A 25852-nucleotide genomic window follows, 5' to 3' on the forward strand; every position below is an offset into this window, starting at 1 on the left:
AATTGCCAATAAAAAATACTTTTAGGATTTAAAATGAAAATTATTTTGAATCGTGATTGTTATTTCTTATTATTTTCCTCCTGCCTTTAGGCTTTCTGAGGATGTTTTTTTGTAAAACAGGACTTAAATTTGATCGAGTGTATCAAGTGTGATCATAGTTTGAACTAGTTTCTCCACTCCCAATTAAGCCCTGAGATATAGACAGCAACTTGACCAGTCAGCACATATCAGCTTATGAACAAATATTTAAAACACTCAGATCCAAAACATTGCTCAACACTTGAACAAAAATTAAGGCTCTAGCAATCCAGTTAATGTCATTGCCACAATTGCCACAATTGCCACAAATGTAAATATTGCCACAATTGTCACCATTGCCACAACGGCCAGATTGACACAACTTATGCCGTTGCCATTATTGACACAACTGCCACCATTGCCACAACTGCCACCATTATCACAACTGCCACCATTGCCACAATCATGAACATCCATCATTACACCATGAAAACAAAAAATATCCAAAGATTTCCCAGTGTTAAGAAATTTTCTGAACGCATGTCAAAATACTGATTTTTGATCAGTGTATTACAATAGGTATTGTTTTCATGCCTGAACCATTTATATTGCGTGTGACTAGTAGCTTGATAAATCATCATTGTAGACACTTAATTCCTCACCTGATTGAAAGTCAAGTCAGGTCCTGTAGAAGTCTGCTTGTCCTATTTAGGTATATGTGTGCATATGTATATGTATGTATATATGTATGTATGTATATATGTATATGTATGTATGTATGTATGTATGAAAGTGAATATATGCATATCATTGTACTATGTATGTTGTAGAGTGCGAATAAAAATGGAAAATTAATTTTTCTTTCAATAGACTGGGAAAGCATGTACATCTCCTTTTATATATACCGAGAATATAAAGTTAAGTGCCAGCCTATTTCAAAACTGTGTAGCTGTGGAAATGTTAGACTGAACTAATTGGAAAGACCAGTCCATATTTAGAGAAGGTTCATCTGGTAGCTGGTAACTGTCATAATAATTTGTATTTACAATTAACGGAAATATTTTTACAGATATGATGACACTGCTTTACAAATCAAAATGATTATTCCCGTTGTCCTTATATAAGACTATCAAATTTAGGTTTCACATGTTAACAATCATTTCTGATTTCACTTTTCAAAAGAAGGTAACCTTTTTGAGAAAAACAAAATGCATGTTTTCCAAAAGCGCATGCATCCTGTTGAAAGTGAAAGACACTTTCAATTCTACCATGACTTCAGTAAATACTGGATTGTGATTGGTTAATCAAAGTCATTCAGAGGTATGTAAGCATGTTATATACCTCTGATTTTCCAACACTTTAGGTACTTGTTTAAAATCTGAATAACACGGTTATGGTAGAATGGAGATAAAAGGAAATTGTGTTGTAAAATCAGAGGTATGTAATGAAATTATAATAGCTCTAAATTTTGTATTTAAAACCTCACGCTACGCGTTCAGTTTTAAATCAAATCAAATCCTTATGACTTTGTTTTTAAACTAAAAGTACTGAACCCAATTATCATAGCTCGTTTTTCCTGAAAAAAGTCCTATGTGTCAGCCTATATTTTTGCTAAATTTACTGTTTTTTTATTCACAGTGTGTATTATCTACATTATGTTTTCTATGTACATGAGTTGGTGGTACTTAAAATGCCTGTCTGTACTCGGAAACACATGTACATTGTCCACATATGAAAGCTCCTGCCTTTATACACGATGAATGACTTACAATTCCTGTCTGTAACCTTTATTTCAATGGAGGCCAAAATTATGTGCACATGTATGCATACAATTGTATTAGTCATGTGCAGAATGCCAGAATTAAAATTTCCTGTATGTATATCCACTTCAGTTCAAGAGAAGAGTATTTATCACAGTATATATGTGCATATGTATATGTATGTATATGTATGTATGTATATAAGTGAATATATACATGTCACTGTACTATATACGTTGTACGGTGGGAATAAAAATTAAATTAAAACGAAAAATCTTGAGAGGGAATGTGTCATCCACCTACCAGTATCAGTATAAGGGTTGGATGGGTGAGGTGGAAAGAACAGCTTCTGCAGTGTTTATCATGTATATCTCCTTTACGAGAAGAGAAAGAGGAGTGAGTGATTTTAGTTTTACGCTGCACTCAGCAATATTCCAGCCATATGGTCTGGTCCAGACAATCCAGTGATCAACAACATGAGCATCGATCTGTGCAAATGGGAACCAATGACATGTGTCAACCAAGTCAGCGAACCAGACCACCCAATCCCGTTAGTTACCTCTTACAACAAGCATAGTCGCCTTTTATGGCAAGCATGGGTTGCTGAAGGTCTGTTTTACCCGGGGACCTTCATGGGTCAGGAGAAAGAGGAGACTCCATGGGTAAACCATTCTGGTCCTCCTTAACTCAGTACATTTCAATCATGTGTGAATCGATCAATCATTTTTGTTTTCTAAGGTACAAGTACTGTTACACTTTTGTAACAATATTATTCAATAGTAGAAAAAGTAACAGTATTTGTATTTTTTATCAGGTAGGTGAATATATCTGCTGATATATTCAAAGGAATCTGAAGAATCCTCTTGATTTTATGTACACCCAAATTTAGTCAGGCAGTATTATTTTTAGGTTTTTGTCCTCAAGCCAAGAGATGTCATATGATTGGTTACTTCACATTTTTCCTGTTTAATTATTATCCATCAGTTCAAAATTATTTAATGGCAATATGTTCTTATTTTTGTCTCAATATATTGTGTGTGTCGAGATGTAATTGTGTTATAATGTATGTTGTTGGCAGTTGATCCGCGAGTGCATCGCCAGTGAGAAGATCCCACAACTGATGCTGTTGATGAAGGAGGATATGTTGAATTCCCTGCACGAGAACAAGTTCTTTCTACCATCGTATTCTGTACGAGGTACGACACTGTCAGTTTAATTTATTTGTCAAAGTGAATGTCTTTGTGTCTGTCTGTCTATCTCTTTGTCTGTGTGTGCCAGTTCATGGCTATACTTTGCAATTTTCCAGTTACTAGGGGTAAAACGGTACGTTCTGTCCACGGTATGGTATGTATTGTCCATTGTAAGTCCTTCGGGTTGGACCATTTCAGTTGAGTATATGAGTTATGTTCGTAATGCAGACAATTGACAACATTACATTGTTTAATGAAATGGTGAAAAATAGTCATAATATTGTTAGTTTGAATGAACAACACTTTCTTTTTATGACTACATGGAAGTATGGTGCAGAAATCTGAAATATTAGTTTGTTTTTCTATTGCATTACAGTATACTGTAAGTGGGGTGGCCTAGTTGTTTAAGTGTTCACTCATCACACAGAGGACTCATGTTTGATTCCTTACATGGGCACAATGTGTGAAGCTCATTTCTGGTGTCCCCCATCATGATATTGCTGGAATATTGATAAAAGCAACTTAAAGCTAAATTCATTGCAGGTATTCAGGCTGTGAATGATGGAGAGTAGTCTCCCTTGTTTTTTTGCAGGAATCGAGGCTCTGAATGAGATCAACAACCAGAAGACTGTCCCACTGTGGGATGTTCAGGTCATGCTGAGGATAAAGATGAACTGTGCCACACACGTCAACGACAAGGAGCTGGGCAAGGTAGGGTCTCTATAACCATTGTGGTTCATCTTTCACCCATGAATGCTTATGATTACACGATGCCATTTAGAAAGTGGTCAAATGTAACATATGTCATATTTGGGATTTCACTTTCTTAGTAAAGTACAAATTCTAGTACTTTTTAGGGGGTTGAGTCCCATCCGGGATTCGAACCCGCACCCTCAGAGTCAGGCACCTAAGGGCACCTAAAGTCAGCCGCCTAGCCCGCTCAGCCACCGCGACTTCCGCGACTTTAGTGGAAGTCGCGGTGGCTGAGCGGGCTAGGCGGCTGACTTTGTGTGCTGGCGATTAGGTGCCTGACTCTGAGGGTGCGGGTTCAAATCCCGGATGGGACTCAACCGAAAAAAAAGTACTAGAATTTGTACTTTACTAAGAAAGTGAAATCCCAAATATGACATATGTTACATGAATGCTTACTCTGTGAAATAACACCTCAAAGTTGTGATCCTAAGAAGTATTGATGATTTGGGGGGCTGTTGTTTAATACCTCACTCAGAAATATTCCATAGATAGGACAACGATAAATTAGTCGAGTCAGGAGCAGGCAATGCAGTAATCAACTGTACAAGAAATCAATCTACACTATTTGAATATGAAGGCATGTGTCAACACCAAGTCAGTAAAGTCTGACCACCCTGTCCCATTAGTTGCCTCCTAACACAAGCATTGGTTGTTGAAAACTAATTCTGTCCTGGATCTTCATGGGTAGTTTTGATCAGTGAGTGAGTTTTGTTTTCTGTCGCAATACTTCGCAATGTTTCAGCAATGCTACACCTTAGTAGCAATAATTATACCATATATTTCTTTTGGAAACTTTATACGATCATTAGCTTTGGTTTTTCATCGTATTTCAGATTTACGTGAAGGCGTGTGTGTACCACGGAACAGAGCCTCTTTGTGAAGCACGTAACACGCAGCAGGTGGACTCGACCAACCCACGCTGGGATCAGTGGCTGGAGTTTCTGCCCATTCCCGATATCCCTCGCAGTGCTCGTCTCTGTCTCTCAATTTGCTGTGTCTCCAAGAGGAAGAACAAAAAGGTATATCACTTGTTGAATTAAGCATCAAAATCGCACTTTTTACTTCAATACCCTGCCGTTTGAAAATGGCACCCGAACATTCCAAACAGCCATTGAACATCCATGTTTTTTCGTCAATCTAAATAAAAGTGGGTGGTGAGGTTGCCTAGTGGTTAAGGCATTTGCTTATCGCACCTAGCTTTGACTCCCCACACAGGCACAGTGTGTGAAGCCAATTTCTAGGGTCCCCGCTGTGATATTGCTGAAATATTGAACAAACATCAAACTAAACTCGCTTACCCACTCGCTCACTCACTCAACAAAAATGATTGAAGTATTAAGAAATGTATAACTGATTTCTGTACCTTAAAGGAGTTAATGTAACTTAGGGCTTAAAATGGTAATAAATAAAGCTTTGCCATTTTGTTACTCTTGACACATTCTAAGAGTCTGTACTTGAACGGTGTACTGCATATCTATCTTCTTTTTCAAATCTCTGAATCAAGGCAGTGAAGAATTGCTGACTTCTGACTGGCTGATAGTTTTCTGTTCACTGGAACTAAATTCTCAATGTTTGGATGTCACACAGATACACAAGCTTTGGGCCATAAAAACTTGCATCAAACTGGCACACTAAGTCTGTACTAAGTATTATACCAAATATAACTTTATTAAATTTGACCACTTTCTGAAAGGCAGTACTATTCATGTATTCAATGATTTTGTTGTTGTCATCAAGGATTCCTTGGCTCTGGCATGGGGCAACCTTCAGATGTTTGACTTCAATGATCGCCTCCTGTCAGAGAAAATCAACCTTCATCTCTGGCCCATGCCCCAAGGAATGGATGATGTACTTAATCCCATCGGATCACCAGGTCACTGACCCTAGCAAGAAAGTCCATTCGATTTAAGAGTGTATTTAAGAGTTAAAACAACAAGATAAAGTCTATGACTGATAATAAATAATGTGGATCTATTTGTTAACATTTTATTAACAACCCAGGCCACAATTTCTCAAAACAAACTGAACTTCTTACTCAAATTTCAAACTGAATTTGACAAATTGAAAAAGCTGAATTTGTAACTCAACTGCATTTTTAAAATATAAGTTATGAAAACAACTTAAATTATCTGTCCACTAAAAGTCATATTTTCCTCTAAGTTTTCATTTATAACAAATTTTCGAAATGCATTTTCTTGTGTGTTCTCAAATTTATTAGCACAAACTCCAACTAAAGTCAAAGCCCAGAATAGCTTTGTTTTGAGAAATGGGGGCCAGTTATTGAGATTGTGAACAGCAATCCTGTGCTCTGATTGGTTGTTTCCAAGGACTAATTCTAACCCCAAGTCCTCACAGTACACTAGCATGGGTTTCTAGGAATGTAACGATGCATCAGACTATCAATGAGTCTACAACAGCAACTGATCAAAGAAACGTAAAACTATTGATGCATTGATAGTATGTGTGACTATCAATAGTTTTGATCAATAGTAATTGACTTCCATTGACAAATATTTATGCTGTTTTGTATTTTGTTATTGTTTGGGTGCATACTTGCAGCTTCCTTTATGCTTTTATTGTTTCCTTGAACTGAGTTTCAAGTTTCTTGTCAGTTATTAATAGAAACTGAAACTACTTCAACTTGTTTTAATTTCATATAAACTATACACTAATTTGGGAAATGACTTCAAATGAGACAGTTTAAGGAGAGAAAAACAAAACTATTGCAACAGTATTGCACAATCACAACTGTTTGGTGCACTATACTATTGTTATTGCAATAGGTGTTTTCCATGAAGGGTTTCTAAGTACCTTAATCCCAGCAGCAGGCAATAAGACAATCCAATAAAGACAAAACTTCAAGAGTAAATGTTCACATCTCTTCCAGGATCAAACCCAGACAAAGACTGTCCATGCCTTGAAATTGAATTCATAAGATTCAGCCATCCTGTCCAGTATCCTACTGAGGCTCACTTCCAGCAACTGGCAGATGCCACTGAGAGGGACAGGTTTCCAGAGGTAGCCTGGATGTCACTATAGTTTGTTTCTTTGTTTGTGAACATTGCACTGACTATACAATACATCTGCATGTATTTTGAACCATCACAGGAAGTAGGGCAGCGTAATGGTTAAAGCATCTGCAGATCGCGCCGAAGACCTTGTATCTACTCCTCATATGGGTATAATGTGTCAAGCCCATTTCTGGTGTCCCCTGCCATGATATTACTATTATTATTAAAAGCAGTGTAAACCATACTCACTCTCTGTCAACCATCCTAAAGTTCTTTCTGTTTTTTTTTTTTTAAATTTGTAGTTTTTGAAACGTCTGTATTACATCATTGCAGACATATGTAATTTGTAATTTCAGACTTAAATTGGCCACATTTACACGCACAATTTAAAAGAATATGGACCAATCTACATGGCTTGACTGGTGATACATTTCTGGTGCTTCTAGGAGGAAAAGGGTCTGCCACTTTGGGATGTCATATTTTGTCATGTGATTGGTTGATTCCTAGAAAACAATATTCCACCATTTTAAAAGTGCAGAAATTATGATCTTTTATTCAGTTTTTGCAATGGAAAGGATTTTTTTTCCAGACAGACACTAAAAAAGTTTTGGATCGTGACCGGATGATACTGGCAGATATCATTGCTAAAGACCCACTGTCTGACTTGTTAGAACAGGACAAGGAACTCTTGTGGAAAAGGAGGTACTGAAGCACAAGTGCAGGCAACAGGGGTATAGCTACCATTATATACAAGGCGAGGGCTTACACATGAATGTTGCTAAAAAGGTTGAACAAGTCCTCAATACTATCTAAATTTATGACTCTGTGGCCTATGGGGCTTACATGAAAAAATTGTCTTGCTACGCACCTGATCAGATGGTGGCTAAGGTGTTGAAGCATTTGATCATCACAGAAAAGTCCCTGGTTTGATTCCTAACATGGGTATCAACAAATATTCCAAATTAAGTATCCTGTATTTTACCCCTATCTCTAGATAAGTTAATGTAACTCTATCACACAAAACTGGCTTCAACAGGAGATATCACATCTTGAGATGTCTCGTGGGTGATATTTCTACAGTGAAACAGCATCAACATTTTTAGAATCTTTGTGAAGTCAGTGGTTATGACATCACAGTCACATGACATCACAAGTAACTTGGTAATAGATAGAAGGTTGATAGAAGGGTCTGTAGTTTAGTGCCGTGAGTGAGTGAGTGAGTGAGTGAGTGAGTGAGTGATTTGCTACTTTGGAACTATATAGATTTCTTTGAACTGTATTTCTGCAAGGTAACATGTTTAAAGGCATCCAATCATGCAGTAGGTAAGGGACACAACTGAGTCAAGGCATGGATTGATGGATATTCACTGTTATGTTTCAGGGAGCTTTGTTTAAAGATGCCAGAATCTCTGCCCAAGTTGTTGCATGCAGTCAAATGGAATGATAGAGAAAGTGTAGCACAGGTTAGTATATGTGTTAAGATGCATGGCGAAGATTTTTCAATCTCTCTTAGTGCTAAGATAGTCGTAAGTGACATACATCAACCTTAACTTTTGACTCTCCTAGCATTAGGAGAGCTCTGAAAATCTAGGCCCTGGTCCACAACCAGTTCCATGCCCATTTAAGCAAAGTCTAACTTAAAATGTCATTTTAAAACCTTGGATAACTTAAAATGTCTATGTGTGCCCTTTCAACTTCAACTCAATGGCATTTGATCGTAGTTCAGATTTTCATGTATTTCAGCTGTATGTGTTATTGAGAAAATGGCCTTCAGTCGTGCCGGAGGTGGCCTTGGAATTGTTAGACTGCTCCTACTCCGATCTGAGAGTCCGGCAGTTTGCCGTGGAATGTCTGGATCGTGGTCTCCATGACGACAAACTGTCTCAGTATCTTCTTCAGCTTGTGCAGGTGGGCCCTTATTTAAAGGTTATACTTGACTGTTTCTGTTGGTCTTTGATAATCATTTCAGTTATTCTAGTGTGCTGCCGAGGATGTGAAGCTGAACAAATTGTGTTTTGTCAGGTGATTCTTGGTTACAATTGATAACATATGACATCAGTGTCAGTAAATGGGTTTATTGCCTCTTTCAGTCTGTCAAAGTTTCTATGTCGTCTGGTTTGTTTGGCAGAGGCTGGATGCTTTTACAGGATGCCGTGTATCTGCAATGTTGCTTATTTCAGCAAGCTGAATTTTATCTCCACAAGAATGTTTGATATGCCTGACACTGCCTCAGGAACACATATCTTCCTGGTTCTAACCCAAAAAATCACTGACTTGTCACCAACCAACAACACTCAAGTCAGGAACACATATCTCCCTGGACCTCAACACAACTCGCCAACTTGTTATAGACCAACATCACTCAAGTCAGGAACATATGTCTCCTCAGACCTCAACACAACTCGCCAACTTGTTATAGACCAACATCACTCAAGTCAGGAACATATATCTCCTCGGACCTCAACACAACTCACCAAATTGTCATAGACCAACACACTCGAGTCAGGCACATATATCACCTCAGTCCTCAACAAAACTCACTGATTTACCACAGACCAACAACACTGAATTCAGGAACATATATCTCCTTGGTCCTCAACACAACTCACCAAATTGTCATAGACCAACATCACTCAAGTCAGGAACATATATCTCCTCAGACCTCAACACAACTCGCCAACTTGTTATAGACCAACATCACTCAAGTCAGGAACATATATCTCCTTGGCCCTCAACACAACTCACCAAATTGTCATAGACCAACACACTCGAGTCAGGCACATATATCACCTCAGTCCTCAACAAAACTCACTGATTTACCACAGAGCAACAACACTGAATTCAGGAACATATATCTCCTTGGTCCTCAACACAACTCACCAACTTGTCATAGACCAACAACGCTGAATTCAGGATCATATATCTCCTCGGTCCTCAAGACAACTCACTGATTTACCACAGACATACGACACTCAAGTCAGGAACATATATCTCCTTGGCCCTCAACACAACTCACCAACTTGTCATAGACCAACAACACTCAAGTCAGGCACATATATCACCTCAGTCCTCAACAAAACTCACTGATTTGCCACAGACCAACAATGCTGAATTCAGGAACACATCTATCTCCCTGGTCCTCAACACAACTCACAGATTTGTCATGAGCCAGCAAGACCTGAACAGAGGGTTCACAAGTCTGTATTTCAGACTGTGTATTATAATAACATGGCTAAAAATCACAGTGTGTATGTACAGACACACCTACAGTGTCAGGCATATCAAACAATCTTGCTCACTGTAACAAGATGGTAAGTTGTGTTGAGGACCAGGGAGATCCGTGTTGCTGAATTCAGTGTTGTTGGTCTGTAACAAGTTGATGACTTTCGTTGATGATAAGGGAAGTATGTTAGGTTGGTGACTTGTTAACTAAGTCATGTTTTGTTTTCAGGCCCTCAAGTATGAACCATACTTGGACAATCACCTGACAACTTTCCTACTAAAGAGAGCTCTTCTGTCACAGAGGATAGGAAACTTCTTCTTCTGGCATCTCAAGTACGTCTCCAGGGTATTTAAGTCTCTAACAGTTGTCAAAGTGGGAAGGTATTGCTGACATTCAGCATGGAGTGGGTCAAACTCTGTGGACAAGGTATCCAACCTCAGATCCAGAGGTCCATGGTTCTGAAACAAGTGTTGGGAACTCCTTAGCATACATACTGATAATTCAAGGTGAGGTGAGGCAAGATGAGGTGAGTCAAAACGAGGTGAGGTGAGGTGAGGTGAGGTGAGGTGAAGTGAGGTGGGGTGAAGTGAGGTGAGGTGAGGTGAGGCGAGGCAAGGAAATGCAAGGTGAGGTGAGGTGAGTCAACTGAGGTGAGATGAGATGAGTTTGGGCGAGGTGAGGTGAGGTGAGGTGAAATGGGGTTCAACATTTAATATTTGCTAAAGTGACAATGTGCATGCATGTGCATGTGTGGCTGCCAGGCTTAAGCTCAGAGATACCATGCCACAGTTAAGCGTGAACGTCCAACTCAGACTCATTAAACTCATTCAGGACGGACCAGTCCTTGTTGTACCCAGTAATGCCAGGGTCAGCCATGGAACAACAAGTACCATATTTTAATGTGTTTTGGTATGATATGGAGGGGGATCGAAACCATGACTCTCTGCTCACTAGGTGGGAACTGTAACTACTAAACCAGTGATACAGATTTGGCCAGACCACAATCCCTGACCGACCAGCTGAGGAACTGTATTTTTCCATGCTATCACTCAAGTAGTAGACCCGTAAAGGTCCGGGGTAAAATACTCCATCAGGAACCCATGCTTGCCATAAAAAGTTACTATGCTTGTTGTAAGAGGCGACTAACAGGCTCGCTGACTCACACATGTCATCAGTTCTCAGAAGTGCAGATAATCGATAATCATGCTGTTGATCACTGTATTGTCTGGTCCAGACTAAATTATTTACCGACTGCCGCCATATAGCTGGAGTATTGCTGAATGTGGCATAAAACTAAAGTCACTCAAGTAGTAAACATCTTCATCCATACCTGTTGAATGTCATGCTGTGGTTTCCCATTCGGTCCACCAAAAGTTGTTCTTATTACCCCACATATTGCTTGACAGTTGGGGGATAAACCAAGGACAAGTATTCTTGGAGTTAAGTATACTGTGTCTGAGCTGGTATCTGCAGCACAACATCTCAAAATACATCATCAGTCCAGTAAATATTAGCATTATGCGATTTGATAAAAAGGGTATAATAATCTTGAACAGAAGTAATGGTTTTACACCACTTATATAAACCTAAAGAGAGCTTCTCACTATATATTAGGTCTTCCCAGAGGGAGGGACAGGTTTTACTTTTCATTAGTAAGACCGCTAAACAGGGTTTACTTTTCCTAACTGTATATGAACATCACCATTCAAATGATACATTAGTACTTGAAATCAATTGAAAAATATCAAGCAGGATTAAAGTCACAATACAAAGGTTTTCTGAAGCAGGATTGGATCTACTGCACGGCCATCGGGCCGCTGAAGGTGGAGGGGTTAAATTATCTACTTATAGTTACTACCATTTAATTGATTTTATGCATGCTTCATTTATTGTTATGTAGCTTCATTAAATGATCATCTACATTGTAATTACCCATCATTGATGGTATATATGATAGAGAAAACACTTGGGTTTTCCCTCCTCCTCTGGTTTTACATTGTCTACCAAAACCTCGGAGGCGTGTTTTCTCCTATACTTAGCTATATTCCAAAACATTCATGGCAGGGGACACCAGAAACAGGCTTCACACATTGTACCCTTTGGGGAATTGAACCTAGATCTTTGGTGTGACGAACAAATAATTTATCCACATTTAAACCCATAACACCCCATGCTATGATTAACTGAAACTGTTCTAATCTGACTGACTCACTCAACACTTCAGATCGGAGATGCATCAGACGTCATCTCGGCTGCGGTTTGGGCTGATACTGGAGGCATACTGTCGGGGATGTGGGTCGTTTCTGAAGAAGCTCACGAAGCAGGTGGAGGCACTGGAAAAACTCACCAAACTCACAAACATGCTCAAGGAGGAGATCAAAGATGTAAGACGTTGTCCTTACCCAGTAGGGACAGGACATATTTATTTCCTGTACTTCCTGCTTTTTGTGATAGTCAAATACCAGCTGAATGTCTGAATCCATTTCATTGTCATGATGTGCTCGTTTTGGCTCCACCTTGATTATTGAAACTGAAGTATTGTTAGCTGGATGGTTGAACTATATTTGCTGGTATATATTTGGTAGCTAATTGGTTAAAGCATTTGCTCGTCATGGGTTTGATTAACGTCGCATGGGTGCAACATGTGAAGTCCATTTCTGGTGTCCCTGTTGTGACATTTCTGGAATATTGCTAGAAATGATGTGAAACTAAACTCATTCACTCACTAACTCTCAGCCTATGAGCCGCATGTGACTGATGCTGGAATGGTACAGTCCCACTTGTGATTTGAGGCACAAAGAATGAATGTAATTTCGTCATTACATTTGTTTGTTTTCTTTCAGGATGATCAGGTGAAGTTCCTGCAGGAACAGCTGCAGCAGCCAGACTACCAGGAGGCACTGCAAAACATCATCTCCCCTCTCAACACATCCCAAGTCCTGGGGGAGATCATGTAAGTTCCCACACTGCACTCCCCCTCCCTCTTAACAAGGCCCACATCCAGGGGGAGATCATGTAAGTTCCCACACTGCACTCCCCCTCCCTCTTAACAAGGCCCACATCCAGAGGGAGATCGTGTAAGTTCCCACACTGCACTCCCCCTCCCTCTTAACAAGGCCCACATCCAGGGGGAGATCATGTAAGTTCCCACACTGCACTCCCCCTCCCTCTTAACAAGGCCCACATCCAGGGGGAGATCATGTAAGTTCCCACACTGCTCTCCCCCTCCCTCTTAACAAGGCCCACATCCAGGGGGAGATCGTATAAGTTCCCACACTGCACTCCCCCTCCCTCTTAACAAGGCCCACATCCAGGGGGAGATCATGTAAGTTCCCACACTGCACTCCCCCTCCCTCTTAACAAGGCCCACATCCAGGGGGAGATCGTATAAGTTCCCACACTGCACTCCCCCTCCCTCTTAACAAGACCCACATCCAGGGGGAGATCATGTAAGACCACTCCACACCCTGCACCAGTCACTCCACAAACCCACCAACAACATATACTAGTACCCACCACACCTCATGACCCACACCCAACGCTTCATAATCCACGCTGCATGCTGTACATTCCTTATTTTCCACTACACACCCTGCACTGCACACTCCACACCACATGGCGCTCTGGGAGTACAATAACCCTCATCAACAACCACCACACCCCAAACTCACATCTGACCCACATTTCAACCACATTCTACATCCCTCTCCAATCACCATACCCCAAACTTACACCCCACCCACATGTCAGCCACATCCTGCCTCCCACTCCAGCACCTCCCACAACTCACAATCCACACCCCACCACAGCACCAAAGAACCCACACACCTACAAAAACCACAGCCTTTGCCCATCACACCCCAAACTCACATCCCACCCACATTCTGCATCTCACGCCAACATCCGACCCACATGCCCCCACCCTAGCCCCCAAGAAGCCCCACAGCTCCACCCCACACTCACAAAATGCCAAAATGACCAACTCATTCCTGCCTTCATATCCTGTAGACAAGATGACTGTCGCATCATGATGTCTAAGAAGCGCCCCCTGTGGTTGGTCTGGAGAAACCCTACTCCCATGCAAGATATTTATCAATCTGACCATAACATCATGTTCAAGAACGGTGATGGTAAGTCTTTTCATGATAAAGTGGCACAGGCAGTGGTCTACCAAGCGAGACATTTCTGTAAAGAGTTGTCTCCCTTTACTCTCCCAGAAACTAACAACCAATCCTGAATCACATGGGGATCAGTGGTATACATGATGCATGATGTCATGCTCTCTCACATTAAAGTGAGTGAGTGAGTTTAGTTTTACGCCGCACTCAGCAATATTCCAGCTATGTGGCTGCAGTCTGTAAATAATCAAGTCTGGACCAGACAATCCAGTGATCAGCAACATGAGCATCGATCTGCGCAATTGGGAACCGATGACACGTCAACCAAGTCAGTGAGCCTGACCATCCGATCCCATTAGTTGCCTCTTACAACAAGTGCAGTCGCTTTTCATGGCAAGCATGGGTTGCTGAAGGCCTATTCTGCCCTGGACTTTCATGGGTCCCATATATGGAATGTAAATGATTCCTCTGTACATCGAAAACTGTGTCATTCAGTGTTGTTGGTGTCAGAGTTAAATGTAGGAAAGCACAACAAGGTGAGGAAACGGGTATGTACCTTGATGGAGGGGATACTTTATTTTGTTTTGAAAAACATTTTTTGTGGTGAAGCGAGGGAAGAATGCTGTCAACCTTTGCTTGCTTTGCTTTGCTTTTCACATACAGGAAGACTGGCAATTTTCCCTCTGTTGCGTAACCCTATTTCCGCTACAGTTTGAATGTGCTTCACATTTACTTATTTTCAAAGATTTTCTAAATTATTACCTCAATTACTTTATCAGTTTATCAAGATATTAATGTTTAGTTCCCTGCATGTTACATTAAGTAAAGAATTCACATTTAGTTAATTTAGTCCATTTTCCACTGCTCAATATACAGTATGGCTAATTTCTTTCAGAAGTTGGACTGTCTTGGCAATCATATTAATATTGTAATTTTGTTCCCTACTCAGCTAGCATGTATTGTACATCAAGAGTGTCCAGTGTGTAAAACATGTTTTACTTTTCTACATTTGAATGACTTTTATAGCAGCTGCAAATATTCAAGAAACATTCCAGTGAGCTACAGTACCTCCTAGTCTTTGTCAGGCACACACTTCATCCTGAGTGTTGTCCCAGATCTGAGAGAGGACATGCTTATCATTGTATAAGGACCTTTGTGAAATCATGAAACCAACATTCCAGTGAGCTACAGTACCTCCTAGTCTTTGTCAGGCACACACTTCATCCTGAGTGTTGTCCCAGATCTGAGAGAGGACATGCTTATCATTGTATAAGGACCTTTGTGAAATCATGAAACCAACATTCCAGTGAGCTACAGTGCGTCCTGGTCTTTGTCAGGCACACACTTCATCCTGAGTGTTGTCCCAGATTTGAGAGAGGACATGCTTATCATTGTATAAGGACCTTTGTGAAATCATGAAACCAACATTCCAGTGAGCTACAGTACGTCCTGGTCTTTGTCAGGCACACACTTCATCCTGAGTGTTGTCCCAGATTTGAGAGAGGACATGCTTATCATTGTATAAGGACCTTTGTGAAATCATGAAACCAACATTCCAGTGAGCTACAGTACCTCCTAGTCTTTGTCAGGCACACACTTCATCCTGAGTGTTGTCCCAGATCTGAGAGAGGACATGCTTATCATTGTATAAGGACCTTTGTGAAATCATGAAACCAACATTCCAGTGAGCTACAGTACCTCCTAGTCTTTGTCAGGCACACACTTCATCCTGAGTGTTGTCCCAGATTTGAGAGAGGACATGCTTATCATTGTATAAGGACCTTTGTGAAATCATGAAACCAACATTCCAGTGAGCTACAGTACCTCCTAGTCTTTGTCAGGCACACACTTCATCCTGAGTGTTGTCCCAGATTTGAGAGAGGACATGCTTATCATTGTATAAGGACCTTTGTGAAATCATGAAACCAACATTCCAGTGAGCTACAGTACCTCCTAGTCTTTGTCAGGCACACACTACATCCTGAGTGTTGTCCCAGATTTGAGAGAGGACATGCTTATCATTGTATAAGGACCTTTGTGAAATCATGAAACCAACATTCCAGTGAGCTACAGTACGTCCTGGTCTTTGTCAGGCACACACTTCATCCTGAGTGTTGTCCCAGATTTGAGAGAGGACATGCTTATCATTGTATAAGGACCTTTGTGAAATCATGAAACCAACATTCCAGTGAGCTACAGTGCGTCCTGGTCTTTGTCAGGCACACACTTCATCCTGAGTGTTGTCCCAGATTTGAGAGAGGACATGCTTATCATTGTATAAGGACCTTTGTGAAATCATGAAACCAACATTCCAGTGAGCTACAGTGCGTCCTGGTCTTTGTCAGGCACACACTTCATCCTGAGTGTTGTCCCAGATTTGAGAGAGGACATGCTTATCATTGTATAAGGACCTTTGTGAAATCATGAAACCAACATTCCAGTGAGCTACAGTACCTCCTAGTCTTTGTCAGGCACACACTACATCCTGAGTGTTGTCCCAGATTTGAGAGAGGACATGCTTATCATTGTATAAGGACCTTTGTGAAATCATGAAACCAACATTCCAGTGAGCTACAGTACCTCCTAGTCTTTGTCAGGCACACACTACATCCTGAGTGTTGTCCCAGATTTGAGAGAGGACATGCTTATCATTGTATAAGGACCTTTGTGAAATCATGAAACCAACATTCCAGTGAGCTACAGTACCTCCTAGTCTTTGTCAGGCACACACTTCATCCTGAGTGTTGTCCCAGATCTGAGAGAGGACATGCTTATCATTGTATAAGGACCTTTGTGAAATCATGAAACCAACATTCCAGTGAGCTACAGTACCTCCTAGTCTTTGTCAGGCACACACTTCATCCTGAGTGTTGTCCCAGATTTGAGAGAGGACATGCTTATCATTGTATAAGGACCTTTGTGAAATCATGAAACCAACATTCCAGTGAGCTACAGTACCTCCTAGTCTTTGTCAGGCACACACTACATCCTGAGTGTTGTCCCAGATTTGAGAGAGGACATGCTTATCATTGTATAAGGACCTTTGTGAAATCATGAAACCAACATTCCAGTGAGCTACAGTACGTCCTGGTCTTTGTCAGGCACACACTTCATCCTGAGTGTTGTCCCAGATTTGAGAGAGGACATGCTTATCATTGTATAAGGACCTTTGTGAAATCATGAAACCAACATTCCAGTGAGCTACAGTGCGTCCTGGTCTTTGTCAGGCACACACTTCATCCTGAGTGTTGTCCCAGATTTGAGAGAGGACATGCTTATCATTGTATAAGGACCTTTGTGAAATCATGAAACCAACATTCCAGTGAGCTACAGTGCGTCCTGGTCTTTGTCAGGCACACACTTCATCCTGAGTGTTGTCCCAGATTTGAGAGAGGACATGCTTATCATTGTATAAGGACCTTTGTGAAATCATGAAACCAACATTCCAGTGAGCTACAGTACCTCCTAGTCTTTGTCAGGCACACACTACATCCTGAGTGTTGTCCCAGATTTGAGAGAGGACATGCTTATCATTGTATAAGGACCTTTGTGAAATCATGAAACCAACATTCCAGTGAGCTACAGTACCTCCTAGTCTTTGTCAGGCACACACTACATCCTGAGTGTTGTCCCAGATTTGAGAGAGGACATGCTTATCATTGTATAAGGACCTTTGTGAAATCATGAAACCAACATTCCAGTGAGCTACAGTACCTCCTAGTCTTTGTCAGGCACACACTTCATCCTGAGTGTTGTCCCAGATCTGAGAGAGGACATGCTTATCATTGTATAAGGACCTTTGTGAAATCATGAAACCAACATTCCAGTGAGCTACAGTACCTCCTAGTCTTTGTCAGGCACACACTTCATCCTGAGTGTTGTCCCAGATTTGAGAGAGGACATGCTTATCATTGTATAAGGACCTTTGTGAAATCATGAAACCAACATTCCAGTGAGCTACAGTACCTCCTAGTCTTTGTCAGGCACACACTTCATCCTGAGTGTTGTCCCAGATTTGAGAGAGGACATGCTTATCATTGTATAAGGACCTTTGTGAAATCATGAAACCAACATTCCAGTGAGCTACAGTACCTCCTAGTCTTTGTCAGGCACACACTTCATCCTGAGTGTTGTCCCAGATCTGAGAGAGGACATGCTTATCATTGTATAAGGACCTTTGTGAAATCATGAAACCAACATTCCAGTGAGCTACAGTACCTCCTAGTCTTTGTCAGGCACACACTACATCCTGAGTGTTGTCCCAGATTTGAGAGAGGACATGCTTATCATTGTATAAGGACCTTTGTGAAATCATGAAACCAACATTCCAGTGAGCTACAGTACCTCCTAGTCTTTGTCAGGCACACACTTCATCCTGAGTGTTGTCCCAGATCTGAGAGAGGACATGCTTATCATTGTATAAGGACCTTTGTGAAATCATGAAACCAACATTCCAGTGAGCTACAGTACGTCCTGGTCTTTGTCAGGCACACACTTCATCCTGAGTGTTGTCCCAGATTTGAGAGAGGACATGCTTATCATTGTATAAGGACCTTTGTGAAATCATGAAACCAACATTCCAGTGAGCTACAGTACCTCCTAGTCTTTGTCAGGCACACACTTCATCCTGAGTGTTGTCCCAGATCTGAGAGAGGACATGCTTATCATTGTATAAGGACCTTTGTGAAATCATGAAACCAACATTCCAGTGAGCTACAGTACCTCCTAGTCTTTGTCAGGCACACACTACATCCTGAGTGTTGTCCCAGATTTGAGAGAGGACATGCTTATCATTGTATAAGGACCTTTGTGAAATCATGAAACCAACATTCCAGTGAGCTACAGTACGTCCTGGTCTTTGTCAGGCACACACTTCATCCTGAGTGTTGTCCCAGATTTGAGAGAGGACATGCTTATCATTGTATAAGGACCTTTGTGAAATCATGAAACCAACATTCCAGTGAGCTACAGTGCGTCCTGGTCTTTGTCAGGCACACACTTCATCCTGAGTGTTGTCCCAGATTTGAGAGAGGACATGCTTATCATTGTATAAGGACCTTTGTGAAATCATGAAACCAACATTCCAGTGAGCTACAGTACCTCCTAGTCTTTGTCAGGCACACACTACATCCTGAGTGTTGTCCCAGATTTGAGAGAGGACATGCTTATCATTGTATAAGGACCTTTGTGAAATCATGAAACCAACATTCCAGTGAGCTACAGTACCTCCTAGTCTTTGTCAGGCACACACTACATCCTGAGTGTTGTCCCAGATTTGAGAGAGGACATGCTTATCATTGTATAAGGACCTTTGTGAAATCATGAAACCAACATTCCAGTGAGCTACAGTACCTCCTAGTCTTTGTCAGGCACACACTTCATCCTGAGTGTTGTCCCAGATCTGAGAGAGGACATGCTTATCATTGTATAAGGACCTTTGTGAAATCATGAAACCAACATTCCAGTGAGCTACAGTACCTCCTAGTCTTTGTCAGACACACACTTCATCCTGAGTGTTGTCCCAGATCTGAGAGAGGACATGCTTATCATTGTATAAGGACCTTTGTGAAATCATGAAACCAACATTCCAGTGAGCTACAGTACCTCCTAGTCTTTGTCAGGCACACACTTCATCCTGAGTGTTGTCCCAGATCTGAGAGAGGACATGCTTATCATTGTATAAGGACCTTTGTGAAATCATGAAACCAACATTCCAGTGAGCTACAGTACCTCCTAGTCTTTGTCAGGCACACACTTCATCCTGAGTGTTGTCCCAGATCTGAGAGAGGACATGCTTATCATTGTATAAGGACCTTTGTGAAATCATGAAACCAACATTCCAGTGAGCTACAGTACGTCCTGGTCTTTGTCAGGCACACACTTCATCCTGAGTGTTGTCCCAGATCTGAGAGAGGACATGCTTATCATTGTATAAGGACCTTTGTGAAATCATGAAACCAACATTCCAGTGAGCTACAGTACCTCCTAGTCTTTGTCAGGCACACACTACATCCTGAGTGTTGTCCCAGATTTGAGAGAGGACATGCTTATCATTGTATAAGGACCTTTGTGAAATCATGAAACCAACATTCCAGTGAGCTACAGTACCTCCTAGTCTTTGTCAGGCACACACTTCATCCTGAGTGTTGTCCCAGATCTGAGAGAGGACATGCTTATCATTGTATAAGGACCTTTGTGAAATCATGAAACCAACATTCCAGTGAGCTACAGTACGTCCTGGTCTTTGTCAGGCACACACTTCATCCTGAGTGTTGTCCCAGATTTGAGAGAGGACATGCTTATCATTGTATAAGGACCTTTGTGAAATCATGAAACCAACATTCCAGTGAGCTACAGTACCTCCTAGTCTTTGTCAGGCACACACTTCATCCTGAGTGTTGTCCCAGATCTGAGAGAGGACATGCTTATCATTGTATAAGGACCTTTGTGAAATCATGAAACCAACATTCCAGTGAGCTACAGTACCTCCTAGTCTTTGTCAGGCACACACTACATCCTGAGTGTTGTCCCAGATTTGAGAGAGGACATGCTTATCATTGTATAAGGACCTTTGTGAAATCATGAAACCAACATTCCAGTGAGCTACAGTACCTCCTAGTCTTTGTCAGGCACACACTTCATCCTGAGTGTTGTCCCAGATCTGAGAGAGGACATGCTTATCATTGTATAAGGACCTTTGTGAAATCATGAAACCAACATTCCAGTGAGCTACAGTACCTCCTAGTCTTTGTCAGGCACACACTTCATCCTGAGTGTTGTCCCAGATCTGAGAGAGGACATGCTTATCATTGTATAAGGACCTTTGTGAAATCATGAAACCAACATTCCAGTGAGCTACAGTACCTCCTAGTCTTTGTCAGGCACACACTTCATCCTGAGTGTTGTCCCAGATCTGAGAGAGGACATGCTTATCATTGTATAAGGACCTTTGTGAAATCATGAAACCAACATTCCAGTGAGCTACAGTACCTCCTAGTCTTTGTCAGGCACACACTTCATCCTGAGTGTTGTCCCAGATCTGAGAGAGGACATGCTTATCATTGTATAAGGACCTTTGTGAAATCATGAAACCAACATTCCAGTGAGCTACAGTACGTCCTGGTCTTTGTAAGACACAAAAGGATGAAACTGCTTGTACTTTAATCATGTTTGTTGTCCCAGATCTGAGACAGGACATGCTGACTCTCCAGGTGATTCGGCTGATGGACACGATCTGGAAGGACGAAGGCCTGGACCTCAGGTCGGTCCACAGACATCTTCATATGACCCATCTTCAATTAGTTCCATATAGTGACCCTCATATGGATAAAGATAAATACAAAATTTAAAGGTCACATGCAACGTAAAACACAACTTTGCAGATTCTGGTACCTTTTGGTATGCACTTGCCGAAACAAATCATAAAAAATGCCAATTCAACCTAGTAAGTTGAAAAAAAACGCGATGAAAAAAAAGCCCGCGAAATCGGAGTTCAAACGTTTCACTAAATTCCCCCCAGTGCTGGGGGGAAAACTGGTTTCAACGGCTGTGCTGTGCTGCGTCCATAACGCATGCACAGTGAATAGATTCGCGGAGCAGTAGTCTAATCTTGGTTGTGTACACAAACAAGTAAATAATCTACTCATTACGTAAAAAAACTTGTTGATTGTGGTGAGTAGTCTCTGTCACAGAGAAAGCTCAGTGTCTGGTTTATTCACACCTATATGTCTGTCTGCCTGTCTGCTAAAGACAACATGCAATACACAGCTTCAATCATTGACCACGTGCAATTTGAACTTAACACCTATCAGACTATACGACATAAAGAAAATAAGTTGATTTATGACTCGTGCACCCGAGTCCCGTGTCTGCCACATTATGTAATTAGGCATGTGTGATGCACATGACATGTTTTTATGCCTGTGGGTTGCAAACAAACTACATCCATTTTTTTCGGATGACTGGATCTGACGGAAACTGGTGAAAACTCTTGTCAGTTTCAAGTCCTGCTTTGTACTTGGACGAATGACAGATTCCAGCCACGCAGTAGTTTACCATCTCTACTGACATGGTTTTGATTGGATCGAGCGCAAATTCAGAGAACATGTATTTTGAAAACCCAACATCTCTATATACATTCTTCATGGATAACGACTTCTTTTAGTGTATATGATTTTTTGTTTGCATATCAGCAAATGAAACAGCCAATCGGAAGCCGTCGTTACACTTGAGTGCATATCCACCTGCTATGGCTGGGTTCGGTCTCCCGAGGGCTTCGTTTCGGGGGAAGTAAGCCCAAGTACAAAATATTGCACTTTTGAATCGTGATTGTACGCTTATAATTTTGTTTATTTGTTTTTTCAAAAGCAGCAATGTATATTACATGTCATGAATAAGTGATAAATGTGTTTTTGGTTGCATGTGACCTTTAAGATATATTTGTCATCTTAAAGTTTTTAATCATAGCAATTTACATAATACATTTTTGCTTGGGTCTTGTCTTAAACCAAACTCCCAGCAGCACCACTGAAATGTTTGCATGGTACTGTCCTCCTGATCTTGTGAAGAATCAACAAAATAACTGAATCCATGAACTGCATCCAAACTAAGAAATAAGGGTATTTGTTTTTCAGGATGATTCCGTATGGATGCTTGGCAACAGGGAAGGATGTGGGCCTGATTCAGGTTGTTGGGAATTCTAAGACGATCACATCAATACAAACTGGAGGTGGCGCCAGAGCCACCATTCAGATGGACTCCTCACAGCTTCATCGGTGGATCAAGGAGAAGAATGCAGACAGGTACTGTATTGGGTAATGGGGACTTGCTTATTTGCATCCTCAAGAAGAGAGGGTTATGGGTAAGAATAGGTCCAGGGAACTCTATTGCTTGTTGCAGGAGAGATGGGGTAAGAATGAATCATCTAAAAAGCATGATATTAATTATGATCTGTCTAAGTATTATGAATGAATGATTGTATATACATCACATAACCTGTTTGAGTGTTAAAAATGCTACGCAGAGCATTAAACCCAAAACCAAGCAACTTGATGACCTGCTCAGTGAGTGAGTGAGTGAGTGAGTGAGTGAGTGAGTGAGTGAGTGAGTGAGTGGGTGGGTGGGTGGGTGGGTGGGTGGGTGAGTGAGTATCAGTTACAATGTCATTCCTGACTCATACAATAACCTGGGTCACTCGGACAGGTACGACCAAGCCATTGACACATTCACCAGATCATGCGCTGGTTACTGCGTCGCCACGTTTGTGCTGGGCATCACTGACCGGCATCCAGGAAACATCATGGTGACAGAAGAAGGGCAGGTGAGAGACACAGAGACATAATTAGCCTGGACAAACTGCCTCCAGAAACCTGGTGTCTGGGATTTGGGATTAAATGCTTGGATAGTTGTCATGGTTATATGACCCAGGTCTGTAAATAATCTTGTGATCAACAGCATAAGGATCTATATATGCAAATGGTGACATGATATGTACACAAACCAGTGATCCTGACCACTCAATCCTTTTTATCACTTGTTGAAGGCCAATTCTATCCCAGTTCTTCAGAGGTAGGATAGCTGAGTGAGTGAGTGAGTGAGTGAGTGAGTGAGATAACACCACATTCATCAGTTTTTCAGTAGGATCAGTTGGACCAATTAGACATCTACCATTTTAAAGAAACCACAATGACAGGTATGACAGGGCAGCTGTTATAACAATTATATACTGGCCATACAAAGGAAGACAACTTCACGTAGCTATATCCGGTGACAGGTGCCCCTGACATAGACTAAGCATTTTGTAAAATGTTGCTGAAACAATAAAAGTATTTTTCAGGTATTCCATATAGACTTTGGACATTTCTTAAACCACAGAAAGAAAAAATTTGGGATTAACAGACAACGAGTTCCATTTGTTCTGACAGAGGATTTCCTCCGAGTGATAGCTAAGGGTGCAGATCAACCATCCAAACAAAAGGAATATGAACGGTAAAGACAATAAATTATTCTCTTCAGCTCACCTATTCTTCAGTGGAACCTATGTCATGTTTGCCGCCATTTAGCTGAGTGTGGCATAAAACTATGGCACACTCACTTATTTCATGTATCTTTAACCTCTGTCTGACTGAAAGCATGAAATTATCTGAAAAGTTTCCAGAAGATCAATATAATGGCTAAATTTGAAATATGCCACCTCCTAGCACTGTTTATACTCTTTGCCCTTTGGATACAATTTGTTCTGAAATGTTGCTGTGAAGCATATGAAACTGCAATGTTTCTTAGACCCTGTGTTTGTTCTGTGAGGCTCCAACAGCATGGCCTGGGTGTTCAAAGCAGTAGCATGGTGGATTAGGTTTCACTGTAGCCAGGGTTTGAAACTCTCCAAAATTTCAGACAAACTACAGGGTTGGTTAGATGTAAAACTTGCCAGTCAACTCCAAAATGTACAAAAAAATACTAATTTACTTAGTATACTTAAATTAAAACTTGTAAAACATTGAAAAACCTCATGCCAGTGCAATAAAACAATTAAGCAATTATTTCAGATTTGTGATTGAATTAATCGTGATTTATTACTCTGAAATATGATGAATATCTTTATGTACGTTATAAATTTTAACCTGACCAGTGGGCAGGGATGGGGCTGGCAAGATGTTTGAACATTGTTGTAGGTAAGTGACATCTACAGATGCTCATTATATCGATCAGTAGTTCATCACATTATTCACATCATTCATTATTCACAGGCAACAACAGAATGGACACACACACATACGCGCATTCGCAAACACATGCACACACACACACACAGAACATGCATTTATGCAACACCTGCACACGTACACATGCATGTGTACATTAACAACCTGTCCCTCTCACATTTTCTTATTGTTATTTCAGCTTCCAGGAGATGTGTGTGTCCGCCTTTGTTGTCTTACGAGACAATAAACGTTTGTTGATCACACTGTTTTCGCTGATGTTGTCCTGTGGAATCCCCGAGCTGCAATCTCTGGATGACATTGAATACATCCGGAAAACTCTATCAGTGGAGAAGACCGAGAAGGAGGCTGTGAAATACTTCATCGAACAGCTCCAGAAAGCTTATGGAGGCCAATGGACAACCAAAGTGGACTGGCTCTGTCACAATGTTAAGGGCTTGTGGTGATAACATGTATGTGCAACCACAGTGATATCAAGTCTTAATTCTCATTGCTGACATAGTCAGGGTACTGTTGCAATATTGTTTATGTGACTATAGATTTGAACTCGCTCACTAACAGCTGACACACAAAGATCTGAAGACATCCACACACTCACACAAACTTTGAATTAAATCACAAACAAGAAGTCAACATTAGCTGATGAAAAGTATCTTCCTCAGCACTAGCTTCAAGCAAGCAACTTCCATTCTAGCCTACACTTTGAAAAACGTAGCCTGTAATATTTGTATATTATTTAGATTTGTGAACAGATTTGAATTTTAATTCCTCTGTCAAATAACCAAGCTAACCATCCTTTTTTTCTCTCTTTTTCCACCGAATGTTGTTTCGAGGGGTACCGAGGTGGATAACCCATACAGCATGTGGGCTTAGAAGGTGTTTTAGGGAAGAAAATAGACAGGAAGTCTGTGTATATCTTATATCAGTGAGATGGGAAAATGATAGCTTATATCACATGTCTGCTTAACATTCATGTACGTCTCCCACTGGTTGTTGCATATTTTATTCCATTCGAAATAAAGAAAAGGATTGGCAACCAAGCCTATCTCAGAATAATAACA

The 25852-nt window shown here is 41.0% G+C and overlaps 1 protein-coding gene across 1 annotated transcript in view; it reads left to right on the top strand.

The window, feature by feature from the left end:
* The window catches only part of LOC137267610 (phosphatidylinositol 4,5-bisphosphate 3-kinase catalytic subunit alpha isoform-like), a 30404-nt gene extending 4552 nt beyond the window's left edge, over nt 1–25852 (top strand). The window contains exons 5-21 of the mRNA XM_067802098.1: nt 2857–2974; nt 3561–3679; nt 4555–4740; nt 5459–5594; nt 6609–6739; nt 7322–7434; nt 8114–8195; nt 8476–8640; nt 10184–10287; nt 12180–12339; nt 12799–12908; nt 13964–14085; nt 21256–21334; nt 22707–22874; nt 23275–23392; nt 23909–24060; nt 24973–25852. Coding sequence (XP_067658199.1) covers nt 2857–2974; nt 3561–3679; nt 4555–4740; nt 5459–5594; nt 6609–6739; nt 7322–7434; nt 8114–8195; nt 8476–8640; nt 10184–10287; nt 12180–12339; nt 12799–12908; nt 13964–14085; nt 21256–21334; nt 22707–22874; nt 23275–23392; nt 23909–24060; nt 24973–25237 — 2328 coding nt within the window. The 3' untranslated portion in view covers nt 25238–25852. The remainder of the gene's footprint in view (nt 1–2856; nt 2975–3560; nt 3680–4554; nt 4741–5458; nt 5595–6608; nt 6740–7321; nt 7435–8113; nt 8196–8475; nt 8641–10183; nt 10288–12179; nt 12340–12798; nt 12909–13963; nt 14086–21255; nt 21335–22706; nt 22875–23274; nt 23393–23908; nt 24061–24972) is intronic.

Source organism: Haliotis asinina, chromosome 16 (genome assembly GCF_037392515.1).
Source record: "Haliotis asinina isolate JCU_RB_2024 chromosome 16, JCU_Hal_asi_v2, whole genome shotgun sequence".
Taxonomy (NCBI): Eukaryota; Metazoa; Mollusca; class Gastropoda; order Lepetellida; family Haliotidae; genus Haliotis; species Haliotis asinina.